The sequence below is a fragment of the Cavia porcellus genome, unplaced genomic scaffold (assembly GCF_034190915.1).
Source record: "Cavia porcellus strain 051 isolate PalLab524CR breed Dunkin Hartley unplaced genomic scaffold, mCavPor4.1 scaffold_26, whole genome shotgun sequence".
Taxonomy (NCBI): domain Eukaryota; kingdom Metazoa; phylum Chordata; class Mammalia; order Rodentia; family Caviidae; genus Cavia; species Cavia porcellus.
The window spans coordinates 42,116,795-42,139,665 of NW_026947509.1; the positions used below are offsets into that span (position 1 = coordinate 42,116,795).

At 36.1% G+C, this 22,871-nt stretch overlaps 2 protein-coding genes across 7 annotated transcripts in view; one reads left to right on the forward strand and one right to left on the reverse strand.

Moving 5' to 3' along the window:
* Nucleotides 1–22,871, reverse strand: part of Raph1 (Ras association (RalGDS/AF-6) and pleckstrin homology domains 1) — a 104,267-nt gene that overhangs the window by 81,204 nt on the left and 192 nt on the right. The window contains exon 1 of one of the 6 annotated variants that reach the window (XM_063237291.1): nucleotides 22,222–22,362. The exons of the other annotated variants lie outside the window; for them this stretch is intronic. The gene's annotated coding sequence lies outside the window, so the exon portion shown is untranslated. Of the gene's footprint in view, nucleotides 1–22,221; nucleotides 22,363–22,871 lie in introns of those variants that run through there. 6 annotated transcript variants of the gene reach the window in all.
* LOC134473157 (nascent polypeptide-associated complex subunit alpha, muscle-specific form-like) lies at nucleotides 22,288–22,842 on the forward strand. Its single transcript, XM_063236648.1, has one exon. The coding sequence runs from the start codon at nucleotides 22,288–22,290 to the stop codon at nucleotides 22,840–22,842; it is 555 nt and encodes a 184-aa protein (XP_063092718.1).

Consider the following 22,871-nt stretch of genomic DNA (forward strand, 5'->3'; position numbering starts at 1 on the left):
TTTAAAAACTCATTACTGACAAAAGATACATTCAATACTGTCTCTCACACAATACTGTCAATGAATCCATCAAAATAAAAAGTCACAATGTTAACTGCAATTACCAGCGAGCAATTAACCACAAGTACCAGGAGGCCTAGCTATGTTTCTGACTGCATGCCCTCCTTTTTGAGTTTTTATGACCACTATCTAGGTTTAGATCTAGGCTATAATGCCTGCAGGTTATTCTAGCAACTTTCTAACTAGCTTTTCTTCTTTAATCTATGACTGTATGACTAATCTTCCTTAAAGACTCTATTCATGACAAGATTCTGCTCAACTGCCCAAAAGTTTCCCATGATATTCTGAATTAAGTATGAACACTTGATCACATGATTTTAAAGCTCTGCCATGATTTCAACCTACAATTTCAACTTCATTCTCCAAAAATAAGTCATGCTTTCCCAACTGGGCCTCTGTTCATGTTTTCAACCTTACTGCAACGTATCAGTTACACTTCTCTACCTCCCAAAATTCCACTATGGTAGTGAACAATTACAAAAAGAAACTCATAAAGACACTGGAAAATGGAGATGTCAAAGTTATGAACAGACCAGAGATTTTGATAAATTTCTGAAGACAGATACAGAGCCATACAGGGGAGATGAACCAGAGCAGCAGGAGCCATGGCTCAAAGCAAGCATTTTCACTTAACATTTATTGATCAAGTGTGTACTAAACACATACTACATATCAAACAATATTCTACAAGGTCAGGATCTAGCTATAAATATGACAAATTAGGGTTCTGTTAATATTGAACTTACAATCTAGTCAAAGAGAAATATTAAGTAATGAAACAATGAAATCAGTGACAATTATGGAGTTTTTAAATTAGCATTTTCTGGCAAGTGAAAAAACTGCTGTAGGTTTGATGAACAGTGAAATCCATAGTAATATTTAAACTGAAATATGAATGAGAATTTTACACATAGGAATCAAGGTGGGGAGGAACCCCAGAAAGACTAATCTGGTGGGAATACAAGGAATGAAAAGTGATGAGATTGAGAGGTATGAGAGAGGTCAGATCATGCAAGAATTTGTAAACCAAGATTCTGGACTTTAAAGAAGGCCTCAGGCAGGTAATGCAAAAGAAGTCACTTCTCACAAAAGGCTGTAACAGAGGTGAAGTCTATTCTAAAAGAACAGTGAATAGAGTATTAAAAAAGACAGATCTGGCCAAAAAGATGCTACGTAGAACAGCACCCAGTAATCCTCAAGCTAGCACCTGCCTGGCAAGCTCTAGGTGTGAGTTTGATCCCTGGTACCACACACACACACACACACACACACACACACACACACACAAAGAACCATGCACCATGACCAAGTGAATTTATCCCAAGTATGTGATGCTGGTACATTAACAGGCTAAAAAAGAAAACAGTACATGATATCAACAGATGCAGGAAAAGCATTTCACAAACTAATACCAATTCATGATAAAATTTCTAGTAATAGAAGAAGGAAGTTCTCTAATTTGATAAGCCTATCAAAAACCCTATAGGTAACAGCCACTCCATGATCAGAAACTTGAAGTATTCCCACTAAGATCAGGAATAAGGCATGGATATCCCCACTCTCCTTTCCTTTTAATACCGGCTAATAAAGAGAAGGAAAGGACATAAAAGGTATACAAATAAAGGTATACATTACAGGTAAAGAACAAAACTTCTGTTCACAAATGATATGATCATCTATGTAGAAAATCTGAAAGCAGCACACACATATGCACATGTGCACTCATACAACAAACACTCCTGGGACTAATAAGCAATTTCAACCAAGTTTCAGGATACAAAGTTGATATGCAAAAATTGATCATTTTTGATATCTCAGCAATGAGCAAGTAGAATATGAAATTTAAAACATAGTATCACTTATAGTAGTGCTCTCAAAATAAATGAAATATTTGTATAGCAGGATATGGTGACACATGCCTGTCATCCCCCCACTCTGGGAGGCTGAGGCAAGATTGCAAGTTTGAACTCAGTGTTGGCAATTAACCAAAACTGTTTCAAAATAAAAATGGCTAGGGATACAGTTCAGTATGAAGACCACAGAATCAACCCCCAGTACTACAAAAAAAATATGCAAATAAAATCTAACACAATATGTATAGGTCTAATGAGAAAAAGTAACACTCCAATGGAAGAAATCAAAGAACTAAATAAGTAGATAACTAATAATATTTCATGTTCATGAATAGTATAATTCAATGTTGCCAAGAAGTCCATTCCTCTCAATTTGATTTAGTCAATGCAATCCCAAATAACTTAAGGAGAAATAATATTTTATGGATATCAACAAAGTGATTTTAAAGTTTAGACTGACTGGCAAAAGACCTACAAAATGTTTAGTAATGAAGGACAAAGTTGGAAGACTGACACTTAACATTCTCCAGTCTTACTATAAAGTATAAAGCTATTGTAGTAGTGTAGTACTGCTCAAAGATTAGACAAACAGAAAAGAAAGTCCAGAAACAGATCACATGAAGTTAGTCAACTGATCTTTGATAAAGAAACAAAGACAATCCAATGGAGCAAAAATAGTCTTTTCAACAAATTGTCATCAACACAAAAGGGAAAAAACCCAGACACAGACCGTATACATTTCACAAATATTTACTCTAAATGAATCGAAGACTTAAATTTAAAATGCAAAATATACAAGACCTATAAGGTAATACAGGAGAAAATCTGAATGATTGAAGAGAAGGAGGATGTTTCAGAAATAAAAGGATAATCAGGAAAATAATAGCTGAACATCTATGAAAGACAATGTCAAGTGAATTCAATAAGCCACAGACTTAAAAAACCTGCAAAAGACATATGTACTAAAGGATGTTATCCAAAATAACATAACTCTTAAAACTCAACATCAAGATCTAATGAAAAAAATGGACCAAAGATCTTAGCTAAGCCTGGATCAAATATAATATACAGAAGACAAATAAATGTATAAAAAGTTGTTCCACATCATATGCCATCAAAAAAATACAAATTAAGATGGCAATGAAATACTACCAAATCACTATTAAAATGGTCCAAATCTAAAATAGTGACAATACCAAACACTGGTGAAGATGTGGAAGAACAGGAATTCTTATTAATTGCTAGTGTGAATGCAAAATTATACAGTCACTTTGCAAGACAGTTTGCCAGTTTCTCACAGAGCTAAACATACTTTAACCACACAGTGGGCACTCTGTGGTATTTACCCAAATGAGTTGAAAACTTACATCTACATAAAAACTCTCACATGTTTATAGCAGTTTCATCATAATCACCAAAACTTGGAAGTAACTAGGTGTCCATTCAGCTAGGTGAATGGATGGATAAACACTACATCCAGACCCTGGAGTATTATTAGAGCTAAAAAGAAATAAGCTATCAAACCATGAAAAGATCTATCAAGCCATGGAGGAAACATAAATGCTTATTTTTAAAAAAGTACCAATCTAAAAAATGCCAATCTGAAAAAAGGTACATACTGTATGATTCCAACTACATGACAAAAGAAAAGGAAAAACCATGAAGACAGTAAAACGATCCGTGGCTGCCAGGGCTTAGGGGGGAGGGGAAGATGCACATGAAAAACATGGAGGAAAAAAAAACATGGAGAACTTTTTAGCAGTGAAAATAACTACATACAATGTTCAGACAACACCAAAAAATGAACAAAACCAAGCAGACTAATGTAACTAACAGGCTCTGGGTTAATCATGTGGGGACTATACAGGTTCCCTACCAAACTGTACCAAATATATCACTCTGATGGGAATGCTGGTAACAGGGGAGGGCTGTGCATGTATGTGCACAGGAGATAAACAGAAAATCTCTGTATCTTTTAAAATTTGCCCTAGAAAATGTCTTTAATTTACAAAAATTGCTGACAAAAATGTAACTTGTATAACTCTCACACTGTTTAAAAATTAATATACCTGCATGTTACAATACTGTAAGTCTGAAATGTTTCTCATTATACACACACACACAAGGTTAAAAAAATAAGAAAATTACATAGGAATAATACATTCAGCATTCTCAGAGTAAATAATTTCTACTACAACATCATAAGCACTTGTTAGGGTAACTAATGCAAAGAGTTTTTAAAAATCACATAAAGGACAGCTACTTTGTAGAGAACAAGAGACATGATAACCACTGTTGATTTTCCTACTGTCTGGTTTTGAAGACCAGTAATGCTTTCATTCTTTTGTTTTGATTGGTTTTATACTGTTTTGTTTTGTTTGAATTCACTGTATGTGAAGATATGGACAACCATCTCGAGGGGAACAGGAGACACTGTGGTAGCCACTGTTGATTTCCTGTTGTCTTGCTTTGAAATCCTAGGTTGCTTGCTGATGTTCTGATGGGCTTAAATGTTTTGTTTTGTTCTCTTTTTTAAAAAATCACATAAAGCCTACACGAATTCAAAACTCAAATAAAGAGCCTACCCATGACTGGATATTATATTTTTACTTGATTATCAAGAATTAAATATGTGCCCTCAAAAAGCTGACATGAAATAGAAGTCATACATTCTATAAACCAAATAATCATCTCAAGTATCTACACAGATGTTACAACACAGGAACTAATGCATTTAACCAATTCTCTAGCATCTAAGTTTTACAACCACAACAGTTCACATTTCTTTACAGCAAACATTTACTTCACTGTGAATCAACAAACAATGCTTTAACTCAAAATTCTTTTAAAAACTTTAATTTATAAATGTAACAATTTAAACATTTTAAAATATGTTAGCAAATATTAATTTTACAAAATATTGTATTAAACATGTATTTCAAACAGGCATATATTTTGATCATATCCATCATTCTCATTACCCTTTTATACTTCCCTCCTTCTTACCGAATAACTGTTTTTCTTTTACTTTTATCGCATCTTTTTAGACTCCACATATTTTCAAAAAATATGATTCTTATCTGAATCTGGCTTATTTCATTTAACATGATGATCTCCAGTTTCACTTATTTTCCTACAACTGATACAATTTCATTCTTTAAAGCTTAATTTAATACTCCACTGCGCATATATTCACAATTTCTGTCACAGGCATCTAGGCAGGTTGCACATCTTGAACTGTACATAATGAACATGGATATGTAGGTATCCCTATAGTGTGCTGACTTTAATTCTGTTGGGTATATAGCAAAGAGAGGTACATGGCTAATCATGTAGTTCTATTTCTAGTTGATAAGGAAGTCTTCATACTTATTTTTATAGTGGCTACGTGAATTTTCCCCCACAAGTGCAGAAGATGTCTGTTTATTTTCTGTATTGTTGATGACAGACATTCTGATTGGGATAAGATAAATCTCAATGTAGCTTTTTTCTATTTTTTTTTTTTTTTTTGGTACTTGGGATCAAACTCACAACCTCACACATGCCAGGCTAGCGCTGTGCTAGGCAAGCACTGCCACCGAGTTGTATGCCTAGCCTTTTAAAACTTTTTTTTTTCCTTGACACAGGATCTCCCTAAATTATTTGGGCTGGCCTCAAAATTATGCTCCTCTTGCCTTAGCCTCCTGAATAGCTGGAATTACAGATGTGAATCACTGTGTCCAGGCTATTTTCTTCTTCATGCATTTCCTGTGTTGCATTTTGCATTAATATTATTAGTGAAAGAAACATAGCAAACCATAAAATGCAAGCAAGCTCAAAAACTCTCATAAAAACACATGTTCAATTTAAACTGGTGCAACTATACTTTACTTTTGATTTAAAAAATAATCAAGACTATGTTAATAAAGACAGTTCTCTTTAATCAATATGTACAACCGAACAAGGCAGAATGGTGCAAATAACTACACAGCTTTAAACTTCAGTTTTATATTTCTAAACATAACTGTCCTAGTCACCTCTATTTCTAGCAGTGTCACATCACAATAGATGTTCCCTTTATCTAAGCATCAGATACTATAATCATAAGGAAAATTTTCATATCAAATCTTGGAACTGACAAGGTGATTTTTAAAATTTACACCAAAAAAAAAAAAATCTGGGCATTTAGTTCAGTAGCAGGAGCGCTTGCCTGCCAAGTGTGAAGTCATGAGTTCAATTCCTGGTACCAAAATAAAGCAAGCAAGAAAGAAAGAAAGAAAAAAAGAAAGAAAAAGACTAAGAAGTCTTCTGTACATGCTACATAGTTATCTGCCTATAAACCCATTTTCTCTACTCAGGTTCTTCTGACAGTAAGTGAGGCTCAGCATTAAAATAAGATCTTATTAACCTCTCCCCCACAAAAAGACTTGGAATAGCCAAAACAATCTTGAAAAGATTGGTGAACTGAATCTGCCTTACTATAAGGCTCAATCTGACTCATCATGAGGCTGTATTTAGAACAAGGGAGGAGAGAATCCAAGATGGCAGAGTGGTAAGATGCAGTGAAAGAGCCTCTTTAACAGTTAACTGTCTAGACCCTGAAGAAGATGCTGAGGAAGACACAGAGGGAAGTGGGCCCCTGGACCCAGGAAGGATCTGAAGCATGAACTGAAGCCCAAGGAGACAGTGAAGACAGAAACTTACACAAAGGATGAGGTAGCCAGTGGTGCCTTTCCCTGAGACTGGACTCACTGCACAGGAGGAAGTGTTCAAATCTGTGGACACATGGTGATGGCTACAGACAGTAGATGTGAAGGACTGCACTAGCTGGCACTGCTCTTCCTGGTATTCCAAGACTGAGATTAACTAAGGGTCACAGAAAATACTGTGACAGTGAAAAGAACTAGGAGCTGGGCTAAGCAGGCAGCAACTTCTCATTCCCAACAAACTAAAGAGGGAGGATCTTGCAACAGACTCAAAACCGAAAAGCCAGCTACGCCTATAAGATACCTCCGAGAGGTAATCATTTTCTAAGGGTTCTAAAGACTAGCAATAAAGCAACCCACGATAGGCAATTTACAAGCATCAGTCCAGGAATAAAACTAAAATAAAATGAGAAGACACTTTAACAAGATGCAATTGCAAACATCCAGTTCACCAGAGGCAAACCCAGAGGGCAATGAGGTGAGACAATCTGAAAGCCACCAACTTAGCCTCTCTAAGTAGTAACAACAAAGCAACTGAATTGAGTTCCTAGAAAAAACATCAAATCAGAAGCGGTGTCCATAATGAAAACCAGACTTAATATCTCTAGAGCAGATACAGACCAAAAAAAAAAAAAAAAAAAAAAAAAAAAGGAGTTTAAGAAAATCATGGAAGCCACAACCGCTCAGCATAGCAAAGAAATACAATTCATGAGGCAGATTCAAGCTGATACCCAGGAGAATAAAAATTCCACTGAAACTATCTTCAGCAGATTAAGCTCATGTGACACAATCTCAGATACAGAAAGCAGGCTTGCAGTAGCAATTAGAAAGAGAAAAAATTCTTAAAAATAGCAAGAGGCTATGAGAAATCAATACAGCTGTTGATAGATGAGGCAAAGAATAATTTAAGATTGACTAGACTCAATAAGGTAGGATTGCAAGGTTAAGTGTTTTACCACTGAGCTATGCTAAGGGAAGTATGTAGTTACTCAAAGGAGACCAGCTTTTCCAGCAGGAGATACCACAAATAACATTAAAAAAATGTTCACAGACATCATGACAGAAACTTTCCCTAGTAGAGAAAAAGAACTTGACATACATGTAAATGAGATATGTAAAACTCAAATTAGCAATGATCAAAAAAAAATCTACAGCTAGGCATATCATAGTCAAGATTCCAGAAATTCAATACAAGAATACAATGCTAAAAGCTGTTAGGGAAAAAGAAACAAATCACCTATAAAGGAAAGTGGATCAGAATCACAGTTGACCTCTTAGCGCAAATTCTCAAGTCAAGTAGAATTTGGAGTAAAATATTTCAAGTTCTAAAGGAAAACAACCTTCACCTTAGATTGATGTACCATACAAAACTATCATTCAAAACTGACAAAGAAATAAGATACTTCCATGACAAAGAACATCTAAAGTAATTTCTGATCATCAAATGAGCATTCCAAAATGTTTTGAAGGACATGCTAGAAAAAGATTAAGGACTAGAACTCCACAAATCCCAACAGAAGCAATCCTTCAGGTAAGGTCAACAATTAAACGCAGAAAGGGGGAAAAAAGCGGTAACCAATAACAGGAAAATAACATGACAAGTATAAGTTAATACATACCAGTTACAACCATCAATATTAATGGTCTCAATTCACCAATCAACAGACACGGACTGGCAAAATGGATCAAGAACCAAAATCCAACAATATGCTTCACACAAGAAATACATTTAATTCAAAAGGAAATTTCATACACTGAAAGTCAAACGATGGAAAAAAATACTCCATGTGACAGAGAGGAACCCAGAAAAAAGGAGTAGCTATTCTATTTGCAGACAAAGTGAATTTGAAGCCAAGTCTGATTAAGAGAGATAAAAAAGGTAACTATATCCTCATAAAGGGAATAACCCAAGAAGAGATATCATAAATATATACACAACAATTACCAGTGCATCTAATTATACATAATAAATATTAACAGGTATGAAAAATCAAGTAAATACTAATACAACTATATTAGGGGAGCTCAATACCCACAGTCACAAAAATACAGATCGACTAGACAAAAAACAAAACAAAACAAACAATGAAATTTTAGAACTGAACCAAACTTTTGAACAAATGGACTTAGTAGATGTCTACAGAGTATTCATTCCCACAAATGAGAATATACATTCTTCTTAGCTGCACATGGGATGTCCTCCAAAACAGACCACATACTAGCTCATGAACATGCTCAAATACAAAGGAATTCAAATTATCCCATGCATATTATCAGATCACAGTGCAATGGAATTGGAAATCCAATGCAAAAGAAACCACAAGAACTTCATAAACATATGAAAATTAAATAGCACCCTACTAAACAATGAGTCACAGATGAAATTTGTAGAAATTAGAGTTTCTACAAATTAAATGATAATGACAATACAACATACCAGAACTTGTGGGGCACAATGAAAATTATCCTAAACAGGCAAATTTATAGCAGTGAATACCCATATCAGGAAAAGTGCAAGTGCAAATAAACAATGTTGAACTTCAAACTTTTAGAAAAAAGAGCAATCTAAGCCAAAAGCTATTAATGCACTGGAGACTATAAAAAAAAACAACAAAAAGACTCAATGAATTAAGAGCTGGTTCTCTGAAAGATTAAATTGACAAACTTAGCCAATCTTATCGAAGAAGGTCAAGAAAAGACTGAAATCCATGCAAGTAGGAATGCAAAGGGTGAAATCACAATGAGCCCTGCAGAAATCCAGAAGATCATCTATACCTACTCAAAAATTTGTCTTCTAATAAAACAGAAAACGGAGAAGAAATGGACAGATTCCCAGATATATATGAATTACCAAAACTAAATGAAGATATAAAAAGCCTTAATAAGCCAGTATCAACCAAAATGAAACTGAAGATATATTAAGAACCTATCAACAAAGAAAAGCCCAGGTCCTGACAGAATGCTGAAACCTGAAAGACTACAAGAAATTTAGTGAAGACTTAATACTGCTACTTCTCAAACTCTTTAATGAAATTGAAATGGAAGCTATACTCCCAAGTTCATTTCTGGAAGCAAGCATTACACTGATACCAAAACTTGAGAAGGACTCAACTAAGAAAGAGAATTGCTGGCCAATTTTCCTAACGAACAGGGATGCAAAAATCCTTATTACTAAGGCTAGCAAATAGAATGCAGCAAATCATCAAGACGATTTTATATACCATTATTAAATGTGATTGATCCCAGGGATGCAGGAATAATTCAAGATATACAAATCCATAAATGTAATACACCATTTTAACGGAGCCAAGGACAAAAATCATATGATCATCTCAACAGATGCAGGAAAAGCTTCTGACAAAGTCTAGTACCCATTCATGATTAAAAAAAAAAAAAACCAAAAATTAGAAATATAGAAATATATATAGAAAATATAGAAAAATTGAAATAGACGATCTTTTCTCTCAATCTAATAATCTATGATAAATCAGCAGCCAATATCATGCTAAACTGGACAAAAACTGATTGCTTTCTCTCTAAAATCAGGAATAAGACAAGGATGTTCATTGTCTCCACTCTTATTCAACAGAGTCCTAGAAACTTTAGCTGGGGCAATTAGACAAGAGTAAAAAAATAAAAGAAATAATGATAGGAAAGGAAGAAGTTAAATTATCATTATTTGCAGATAACATGATAATCTACATAGAAGATCTCTAAAACTCCACTAAAAAACTGCTAGATTTAACAAGCAAATTCAGTAATGTAGCTGAATATAGTCAACACTCAAAAATCAATAGCCTTCCTGTACAGGAATAACAAACTCACTAAGAGAGAAATTAGGGAAACAATACCTTTCACAATAGCATCCAAAAGAAAGAAAGAAAGAAAGAAAGAAATATCTAGGAATCAATCTAATGAAGGAAAAAAAGGCCTCTACACTGAAATCTATAGTACTCGGAAAAAGGAGATTGAAGAAGATATTTAGAAAATTGAGAGATATTCCATGCTCTTGGGTAGGGAAGAACCAATATGTGAAAATGGCCATATTTCCAAAACTGTTATATAGAGTCATTGCAATTCCCATCAAAATTTCAATAGCTTATCTCACAGAATTAGAGAAAACAGTCCTCAAATTCATTTGGAACCAGAAGATAGCCAGCAATTCTGAGCAACAAAGGCAAGGCAGGGGCATCACAATTCCTGACTTGAAATTACACTATAAAGTTACTGCGGGGCTGGGGATTTGGCTCAGTGGCACAGTGCCTGCCTGGCAAGCTTCCAGTTGTGAGTTCGATCCCTGGTAACCAAAACAAAAAAACTACTGTGGTAAGAACAGCATGGTACTGGGGCAAAACTCACCCAACCAAAAATAAAACAAAATAGACTCAACAAAACCAGACTCAGAGATCAATGGGCCAGGGATTTAGTGCAGCAGCATAAGTGCCTGCCTGGCAAGTACGAGGTTGTGAGTTTGATTCCCCAGTAACAAAAAAACAAAACAAAACAAAAAAATCAATGGAACAGATTAGAAGATGCAAAAATAACTCTAGACATACTCAGTCACCTTATCTTTGAGAAATGTGCCAAACACATTCACTGAAGACAGCCTTCTTTAATAAATGGTGCTGGAAAAACTGGGTCTGCACATGCTGAAGATTAAAATTGGACCCATATCTTTAATCTACATGAAACTAAATTCAAAATGGATCAAATATCTAAATATTAGCACAGAAACATTAAATCTGTTTGAAGATAGAATAGGTAAAACTCAGAGACACAGGTATAGGAAAAGACTGTGAATAAAATCCTGACCAGACAGCAACTATCACAAAGAATCAACAATTTGGGACCTCATCTTATTAAAAAGCTTTTGCACAGGAAGAAAAACTACCAACAGAGTGAAAAGACAACCCATAATGTGAGAGAAAATGTTTGCCAATTGTTCCTCAAAGGATTACATCAAGAACATATAAAGAACTTAAAAATATCAGACTTCCAAATTTAAAGATCTAATCCAAAAATGGGCATCTGAGATGTGTGATGAAAACATACAAACAGCAAATAAACATGCAAAATGTTCCGTATCACTGGTCATTCAAGAGATGCAAATTAAAACACTGAGATTCCACCTCATCCTGGAAAGAGGGCTATTATCAAGAAATCAATGAATAACAAATTCTGGCAAGGCTATGAGGAAAACCTCTGTGGAAATCCGTGTGGTGAATGCCCAATGTGAAATAAATCAGATGCATATGTGAAACATCATATTGTGGTCTAGGGCGAAAAGATGAAAGAGTAAATAAAATCCAAAATGTACAACAGATATTGTAAGATGGAAGAAACTTCAAAAGAAAAGAGAAACTACAACGGAGGTATAGAGAAAAGAAGGGGGAAAAAGAAAAAATTGAATATATGATAGTTAAGACAGTATACTAGTTTCCTTTAGTTCACTGAGAAGAAAGGTTTGTACTGACATCATTTGGATAATTAAATGCCAGTATCTCATACTCTGAGTAACTAAAGATAATAATACACAATGTATTAGCCATTGTTACTCTTCTATTATCTTGTTTTGAAATTGTTTTATCTCTTTTCTTTTTAAAGTAAAATTAAGCTGGGGATATAGCGCAGTGGCATAAGCACCTGCTGGCAAGCGCAAGATCTTAAGTTTAATTCCCAGAACCAAAAATAAATACAAACATAAATAAATAAAATAAAATATACTGGTTTCTCTGAGTTCACTGAAGACAAAGATTTGTACTGGTATTATTTGGACAACTGAATGCACATGTCTTTTGCTTTCGGTGCATGATTTGCAGATGACAATGCAAAACACTGTTGCCCTGATTGACATGTTTTGAAATTCTTAGTCGTTTTTTTTTTTCTTTTTTTCCTTGAAATAAAATGGATCTGGGGAAATTATATATATAGCAGTGCTTTCTCAAAAAAATAAAATAAAACAAGGCAGCACTGGCAGAATGATAGAGAATTATGTAAACCAAAGTAACACACTGGAGAGTTCAACAGATTCATGCTTATACAGTGATTTTTCAACAAAGTTGTTAAAAGCCAAAATAGGTAACAAGAAAAGTGTCTTTCGACTTCCAAAGCAATGTGGAACTATGTATGTATTTTTAAAAAGTATGCTGAGATGGGGATATAGTTCAGTGGCCCAGTGCCTGCCTGGCAAGAGTATCGACCGGAGTTCAATTCCCAGTACCAAAAAAAAAGTATGCTGAAAAAATACAAGTAGTTGTTTTACACAGCATACACGGGGCCCTCAATAGTCATATTAGCCAATAAACAAAAATTTTCAGAATGGGTCATAGGCTGTAAACACAAGAGCTAACATTATAAAGTTGGAGGCCTGTGTTCATCCCAGGACCAGGAAGAGGAGAGGGAGGAAAGATTATTTAAATCTATATAAAGGATTTGTATCTAGACTACAAAAATAACTGTTACAACTTAATAAAAAGTTATACAACCTAATTTTTTTTTTTTTGTCTTTTTTGTTTTTATCGGTACCAGGGACTGAACTCACGACTGCTTGCTTGCAAGGCAGGTGCTTATGCTGCTGGGCTAAATCCCCAGCCCCAATACAACCTAATTTTTAAAATGAGCAATAAACTTGTATGGTTACTTCCAAAATAGCTGATGATAAAAGTTACAACAGTATTAATCAGAAAAATCCAAACTAAAACCAAAATATGACACCACGACCTATCCATTACAGTGGCTAGAATGAGAAAGATTAACAAGTACTGGGATGTACAGCAGTTAAGCAGTACCACATGATGCTGTTGGACAGATAATATGATTTTGGAAAACTTTGTTCACTGCTTAAAAAATTAACAACAAACCTGTACTATAATCCAGCATAATGCATAATGGACTACCACTTGGCAACAGAAAGGAGCACTAAGCAACATGGAAGAATGTAAAAATCATCATTCCACATGAAAATCAAATCGAAGCAGAGGTTTTCCACTGGGGATGAGAGAATAGTGTTTAATTGCGCTTACACAAGATTTTAGAAAATGCAAACTAATTTATAGCCAGGAGACAGAATAAAGACTGGCATAAACTGCAAGGAGTATGAAGAAACTCTAGTAGATGATTTGCTATTTTGTTGCAGAAATGTTTTCATAAGTGGATAGAAACTTACACACGTTAATAGTATAACTTTTTATATAGAAATATATAGGTGTTATAATTAAAGTAGTACATTTTAAAAAAACAATAAAGTCAAAAAAACTTTAGAGTCAGAAATTTAAGTCAATATAGTGACTGTCCATGAGGGCATGAAGGTACAGAGCTGATTTTGTGTGCAGTGTACCCCGGGGACACATTAATAACTTCCTATTTTTTTTTTTTGTCTGTATGTGGGTTACATAAGAATTGAAAAAGTGTAAACTTAGTGATATGTAAACATTTCTTTATATTGTGCTTCAATACATTTTTTTTTCTTCCAATTGGATTTTACTGGTGCATTTTAGATAATATATAATGATTAAAATCATCATGGAGAATCTGTACCTGTCACATAACTTGTTTTTTTCCCCTTCCCTACACTCTGTTCAGCTCTTCAATATATTTTTAAACAACAATTTTAAAAGAAGGAACACCTACTTATGTGACCGGATAATACTATTCCTTTATCCAAGAGAAATAAAACATCTGTCTGTATAATGACTGCTGCAAAAATACTCATAGGTATTTTATTCATAATAGTCCCAAACTGGAAGTACTGTATTTGCTAAATTCTTTTGAGTAATAAAATGTGAAGTACTTACCTCCTGTTGTTTATCAGGCTTAACAGTTGAGTTTTACTATGTTATAAAACAAATAAAGCCAGACATGGTGGCAGATGCCTGCAATCCCAGCACTCAGAAGGCTGAGACAAAAGAGAACAGTTTTGAGTTTGAGGCCAACCTAGTTTATATAGTGAGTTCAAGGGCAGTCTGAACTATACAGGGAAACCCTGTTTCCAAAAATAAATGCATACATACTATATACATACAAAGCAGAATCCCCCACAAATTAAGAAAGTTTCTATCTTGTTTAGTGAAATGTAACAAGAAAACATGATCCTGGAATATGCATTTTTTGTAGAAATATAAAAAGTAAGCAGTTAAAATAACTGAAATTAGAGAAAAAGCAGCACACAGAAGGCTGCAGCAGTAGGACTGCCATGAGTTCAAGGCTATGCTGAATTACATAGTGATACTTTGTCCCCCAAAAAAAGGAAATCGAGGAAGAAGGTATAGAAGATATTGTTCTTGGCTAGCATTATTCTTTCTGTTATTCTGTACAATAAAATGTATATAGTTAGATATGTTTATTCAAGAATACAGAAAAAATAAATAATAGATTTTTAAAAAGCCTGCCTTTTGGTAAGCTGCTATGAGATTAACATTCTCAACAGTAAATAATTTCTTCAGTAGAAAAAAATGTTTTATTTAAAGCTGCATTGCATAATCTTTCACGAAGTAGCCACTCTGACCTCAACAAAGAAACTAGGAGTGAGGATAATGTTTAATTTCAAAAGCTACAGCAAAAGTTGAAGAAAGAAAAGAGTCAAGGGTTACAGGATATTACTGATGTAGAGGAGGAGTGTGATCTAGCATTTTTACCAAACAGGCCTATTGGTTGTCTCATGGGAAAATATTCAATTTAAGGTGGTCATATATTTATCTTTCATACAGGCAAAGAGTTCCAAATATGCTTGCTGTGAAGACAAGTGGCTGAGGTCTTTATATGTAGTTCAGGCTGATCTTAAACTCAGGCAATCCTCCTGTCTCAGTCTTCAAGAATACTGGGACTACAGGTGTCCATCACCACATCGAGAACCAGCCATTGTTTTTAAATAGAAAAAAAAGTTAATCTACCTGTCCCTCAAAGGTAAATGAGTAATTTAAAACTTAGTAAGAAAATGATGGTACTCTAAAAACAATAAGACCCAAACCATTCATAACTGCATTTCCTACTTATTTATTTATTTAGCTGTTGGGGGGGGGGTGTTCAACCCAGAGTTTTCACACTGAGTTGCATCCGTAGACCTTTTTACTTATTATTTTGAAACAGGAGCTTGCCATTGCCCGGGATAGACTTGATCAACGTATAATCCTATTCTGCCTCGATGAGTGCTGGGGCTTCCAGTAGGCCTGCCATACTAGCTTAACTCCAGTGTTTTAAAATGCCTTCTAAGAGTTTCTATGGAATTTTCAAGTGCAAATCCACACACTGGTTTTCAACAGCTGACTGGAACATAGGAAGCACAAACTTCACTAGCCTGATCTGGGTAATAGGTGAGTAGAAATTTAATAATGAGTATTACCATTTACAAAGTGTAGTCAAAGAGGTATTTACCATTTTGGGTACAAATTCTACATAAGCTGCCTTTTAGCTAAGACAGTCATCCAAAAACATGTATCTAAACCAACAGTTAATTTAGGAACCAGGCTTTGGAATTTCTATATCACTAAGTACTAACTCAAATGTATCACATTCACTAAATTAAGCAATGTGTATCCTACTCATTGCTTCTGCTTAAAATACACATATATATTTTTTGAACTTAGGAAAAGTAAAAGATTTTTGACCCAATGCTAACACTTGCAAAGTGCTCTACTCACAAGGGATCACTGATTTCTTTTACCATCCTTCAATGTCACTTATGATATGAAATTAAGGAATGAGCCAAGAAATAATTATCCATTATAAACAAACAGTAATCTTCTGTGAATTCTTCATCGTTTTATAAAGAACCCCTCAAGACCTTTCATTAAAAAATCATTGAATTTCTATTACATATATGTAGGAATTGAGAGTCATTTAAAAAGGAAAACTAGGTCCAATATTGCAGAACACAGTGGGATACAAGGCAGTACACATACAGTTACCTACAACATAAAGCAAAGCAAGTACAGCAATGATAACACAATTCTGTTTGGCATCAAACAGCTTCACATAGGAGGTGGGTCTCACTAGATAAGTAGGATTCTGAGGAGAAAAATTAGGAAGAACAAACCACACATGGCAATTGTACATAAAGTATTTTCCATATAACTTGAGAGACAGAAAGAATATACTGTATTTTCAAGTCACATTAGTAGTTACTTTGTTGTGCTGCGTTGGCTAACAGTTTCATATCTTAAGCTCAGTAAAATCTTCCTAAAGGGTTAAACCATTCAACTTTTTAGCATAGTTACAAAATTGATTTATGATTCCGTAATATGTGGTATATTTACTATGTTTATAATCTTTTTTTTTTTTTGTCTTTTTTTTCCATTTTTGTCGGTACTGGGGATCGAACTCACGACTGCCTGCTTGCAAGGCAGGTGCTTATGCTGCTGAGCTAAATCCCCAGCCCCTATGATTATAATCTTAATTTCCACCAGATATTATTAAAGACAACTAAGTTAGGTAGACATATTACAGCCAGTCAGACAGGGCTAGGCCCTCTAGGGAATCAGTGCAGGGGATGAGAACACACTCTAACCGTGGCTGAAGGCACACCTGTTGGAGGCCAGGCCTCAAGATAAAGAGGGACTAAGGTCTACATGCTTCCCCAAGGGATAAGCAATAAGTCAAAGATACAATAATTGGTATCACCTGGTCCAATAAAGTCTCACTAGTCACCCAAGTGTGTGACCAGGACTTCCTGATCCATCTCTAAAAAGGTCCTTGATCTCTCCATGTATACTTGCTACATGATCTGCTTCCCTCATTGGATCAATACTGCCTAAAAGCAGCTGTACTTGGAATCTTGATTTTGCTCTATGAAAATTCCTCTGTGAAGTGGGGTCTGAGACAGCCCAGTTTTGTGTCCCTTCCTGTCTCTCAGGCATTCTCTCTCTTAATAAATTTTTCCTACTCTCAACCTCTGTTGTTCCTTACAATTCATTCTTTAATTTTGGGCAACACAGACTCTACAACCAACATCTAGCAGTTTGGGAATTACATTTATGCCCCCGTATCAGTATCACTGCTCTTCACTAGGGGCTTAAATTTTAAGTGTTACATAATGGTAAGTCATCAATCATGGCTCTCCCAGTCCAGCTTTTTTCTTCATCTAATTAACTGTCCGTTTTCCAAAACTAATCTCTTCACAAGTTTTCACCTCTTAATCTCTTCTGTGTCTTTGTAGACATAGCTTTCTCAATTTCATTCCCTACTGACTTTATCTTGTACGTAAGTGGCATCCTCTTCATTTTGAAGAATAGCTATTTCTTTGCTTTCTCTGTCTAGCTTGTCTAAAGCAGAGAAACTATGTTTATCTCATTTGCAACACTAGTACATTTTTATGACAATTTCTAAACCATGAGAAATGTTCAAAACATTGTCCTTGAAGTGTAACGAATATATTAAAATATAAGAAATTCAGAAAAGAAAGCTTTAGAGACAAATCTAGGAGTCTTCTAATATTTCAGAACTATAGTATATCCCAACATATAAAACTAAAGTGCTAATGTTTTTATGTTTAAATATACTATATTATTATAAAGTCAAGAAGAGAAATTGTGAATTAAGCATATTGTAGTCTTATGACTGCCTAAGGAACATGTTTATTTTATAAAATTTCATCCAAATAAACAGCAGAAGGTTTTGGTTTTGCTTTGGTAGCAGTTTTTAATGGTTCACTCTTAGGTCTCAGGATATTCTTCAAGTATACTGATCCAATAGTTCAAAAAAATATTTTCAAAACTGACTCAATAACAGTATTTACAGTCCAATACTTATAGCACAGCAAATAATGAACCATACACCACAAAAACGTTTATGACATTATCATTTACTGTTACATGTTTTCACAAAACAGTGACTTACACAGGATGCGCACACCCCTCCCCCCCAAAATATGCCTCTGTCTTGCTTAACTGAACATAGTGCACATACCATAATTACACAACTACTGAGGCAAATGTACATGAACAGGTCTGCACAATATTGAATTTGGCTTTCCTTCAAAGGAAGTAAGCACAGAGATAGTGAGAGAAGCTAAAGCCCCAAGCCCCAAATTAACCCTGTAGCAGTTTTCAGTGTGTTGAAATTTTTAAATATATATACACACATATGAGTAAGCAAATGTGCTAAGACCATACAGTGGGGAAAGGACAGTCTCCTCAACAAATGGTGCTGGGGAAACTGGACACTCATATGCAAAAGGATGAAGTTGGAACTTTAACATATACTCAAAAGTTATTTCAAAATGAGGGCAAAAACTACAAAAAGTCCTTGAAAAAATGTATAGGAAAAATCTTCACAGCTTGATTTAGCCATTATTTCTTAAGACACAGTACTAAAAGCACAGGCAACAAAAAAGAAATTGGACTTCACCAAAATTAAAGTTTTATGCATTAAAGGATACAATCAAGGGAGGGAGGCGTAAAAAAGAAGATGCCTTACTCACACTTTATGTACCAATTCCCAATGATGAATGCAATCATTACTCACTACAAATATATACTAATCAAAGTAAAAATAAAAATTTAGGGCCGGCGATGCAGCTCATAGATAGAGCCTTGCCTATCACATGTGAAGTCCTGAGTTTGATTTCTAGCACTGCACACACAATAAATAAAATAAAAAATAAAAATAAAGGGTGAAAACACAATCACAGAGTGGGAGACTCTGACAAATTATGTATTTGATAAGCTGTTAATGTTCAGAATATATTTTAAAAAAGAAAAATTTCTACAACTCAACAGGAAGCAAACAGCACAATTTAAAAATGGGTAAAGAGTCAGGCATGGTGGTGTATGCCTGTAATCCCATCACTTGGAGGAGACTGAGAAAGGAAGATTGCCATGAGAGTTCTGAGGCAGCCTGGATTACATAGTAAATTCACAGCCAGCAGGAACAACACAGTGTGACCCTGTCTCAAAAACAAACGAATGAACAAAAAATCAAAAGTAAAAAATGGGTAAAGGATCTGAATGGACCTTTCTCCAAGAAATGCAAATGGCCAATAAGTTCATGAAAAGATGCTCAAATCACTAAGCACAGGAAAACCCAAATCAAAACCACAATGAGACACTTTTTCACACCCATGAAGATGGCTATAACCAATATACCTATGTATACACATATGTGTATACACAAATACACATATATCTCACAAGTTCTAGGGATGTAGTTAAGTGACAGAATGCTTGCCTAATATGAAAAAGTCCCAGGCTTGAATCCTCACACCACAAAACAAATTTAAAAATACAGAAAGTAAGTATTGGAAGGATAAACTGGAACCTTTCTGTACTGGTAATGGGAATGATAAATTACACTGCTGTTATGAAAAATATGACAGTTTCACAAAACAAATACAAATCATCATGTTTTACAGTTCTACTTCTAGGTATATAGAGCCCACAAAAATAATGTGTAACTCTAAAAAAGAAAAATTTGCATGAATACTTTAGTACTAAACATATTGAGACATCATGAGATTAATACAAATTACTTTTGGGCTCTAAAATTATAAGAGGTGCTCAAAGTGGTGGCCAATTAGTTTCCATGCATTAGTACTGTGAATTGCTGAAGTGTTTATGCATTTTTTTTGGCAGATTCTGTATGTATCTCAGAGAACTAAAAGCAGCAAATCAAACAGCCAGCTGTACACTTAATGTTCATGGAAACATTACAATAGCTGAAAGCTGGAAAAATTCATGTCTATAAATGTGTGTGCATATATATATATATATGGACTATTGTTCAGCCTTTAAAATGAAATTCTGATACATGCTGTAATATGCAAATATGTTTCAGACATTGTTATATGACATAAACCAGTCAACAGAACAAATTATGATTCAACCTATGGGGAGTACCCAGAGTAGTCAAACTCAAGATATAAGGCAGAAAACTTGTTACTAGGAGATGTAGGGTATGTAGTGGGCAAAATTAGTTTCGAATAATAAAAGTTGTGGAGATACTGTAACAGTTGCATAACAATATGAATGTACTTAATGCCACTGAAAAAATTACCTGGTTAAAATGATAAATTTTGTTATATCTACTTTGCCACAAATTTTTAAGAGTGTGCATTGTCTATTTTACTACGGCGGCAGCACAGGAAAGTAAGTAAGAATACCATACAAGCTTTAGAATTAGCTTATCTAGTTTCAAACAGCTCTGCACCTCACAGCTCTATAATCTTTGGGCAAGTAACTTACTGTCTGCACTTATTTCCTCTCGTAATAATAGAACCTATTCCATAGGGTTTTGGTGAGAATTAACTAAATCAATACATACCAAGTGTTTAAGATTGTGCATACCATTTAGTAGTGACTTTGTTATTATAGGGTTAAAATACATTTTAATTTGACTTTGTATGTGTGGTGCCAGAAATCAAACCTAGGACCTTGTGAGTTTAAGTGTTCTACCACTAAGAAACACTTCCAATCCTTAAATGAAATTTAAATCAAACATCTGCAGAACCTCAGAAGCGCCTCCCCAAAATTCTTAAAACTGGTGAAACATAGTTTGAAAACCAGTGATTTAATCCAAACCTTCATTTAAAGATAAATGAATTAAGAGTGCAAGTTATTTGCTTGTGGTCACAATTCTTATGTCATTAACACTAATTTTCCTAAGTAAGAGTTTGGGATTAACACTAATGTTGCCATTTAACTACTTCTAAACCAACATAAGTAAAGTCATGAGAGCAGAGTCCCAGTGACACAAAATGTCTAATGCAAAAAATTATGGGTTAAGCTATTCAGACATTTCTGCAGTTGGTTAAGCAGGGTTAAAACTGATTTCTAGGGGCTGGAGATTTAGCTCAGCGGCATAAGCACCAGTCTTGCAAGCAGGTGATCATGAGTTCGATCCCTGGTACCGATAAAAAAGAAAAAAAAAACCCCTGGTTTCTAGGAAACTGACGACACAAAAGACAAAATAACAGGCAATCTTAAGGTCAGATTCAGTAAGAGCCAAAACTCTTTGGGTTGTCTATGTTTTGCCCTTCCTTCAAAGATCCACTCACTTCAGCTCTCAAATGACAGAATAACCTCCTTGTGGAATGTCTGCTATCCTCTATCTGCATTTGTTGAAAGCCTACCCATCCTTTAAGGTTCCACTCAAATGCCACCCATTCCAGGGATTTTCCAATTCCCTCAAGCTAGAATCAATAATCTCTTCTTCAGCAGCTCATTCTACGCCTCTAGTTCAACATTTTGTTACATAACGCACTACATTACAGTGATCTATATCCATTTCTTATCCACCAGCCCTCCAAAAAAAAAAAAAAAAAATCTCCAGACAGCAGTCGAAAAAGAATTAACATTTGTTAAACACTTCAGCGCTAGGTAAAAATTACCAGTTTTGCACACATTATCTCACTTAACCTGCTGGGCGGTAAACAGGTGGAGGCATTCCTGTTTCCTCCCGGGCAAGTAGAGCGTTCAATATGTTCTCCACTTTCACACTGGAAGCCAATGCCAGGGAACAGGCAACGCCGGTGGATTTCCCTGTACCAAAGGGCTCCCCCTGTTGCAGATCTTCTTCACTCTGGGGCCCCACGCTGCCCGACAGGAGGAAGCAGGAGGTACTGCACAGGTGTTTACCTTGTGGACTCAATGCTATCCTTTCTTTACCCGATGACTGTGCCTCCCCCCAGCCCCTACCTTTCCATTCCTTTCCTCTCCACTGGGCTCCGCAGACACAGGCAGCTTCCCACAGCCGCATGAGCAATGCCGCACGCACCAGCCTTTCCCGGAGGCTCAGTGACACCCATCCATGCGCCCAGATCTGTCCAGCTGCCTCGAAATGCAGCACACGCCGCCACCAGGAGCTCGTGCTCCGCGCCCAGCCACGTCTCCACGCTCCGGGGCTGCCAGGCGGTGCAGCCGCCAGCGCTCACTGCGGGGTCTCCCGAAGACACCGCCCGAATCAGAGCAGCGCATTTTCCAGCTTGCTCTTCGCACGAAGGCATCTCCGCCGCCGCCTCACGCTCCGCTCCACCCCGAGCTGCAGTTTGGATTTCCGGCGGGAAGCTGAGCTCCGGCGACCCCTCGGCCTACCCGGCGCGGGACCTGAGCGCGTGCCCGCTATCGCGCGCGCCTCCCCGAATCTCGACCCCGAACTCGGGAACCGCACCCGCGCCGTCCGGCGCCTCTCCGCGGCCTCGGCCCCCACCTCCCCGCGCGCGCTTTGTCTCCCAGGCCCCGCCGACCCCGACCCTGACCCCGACCCGACCCCGCCCGGGCCGGGAGCGCGCCGCGAAGATGAAGGCGGAGGCGCCCTGAGGCCCCAAGCCCGCCCGGCTCCACCACCC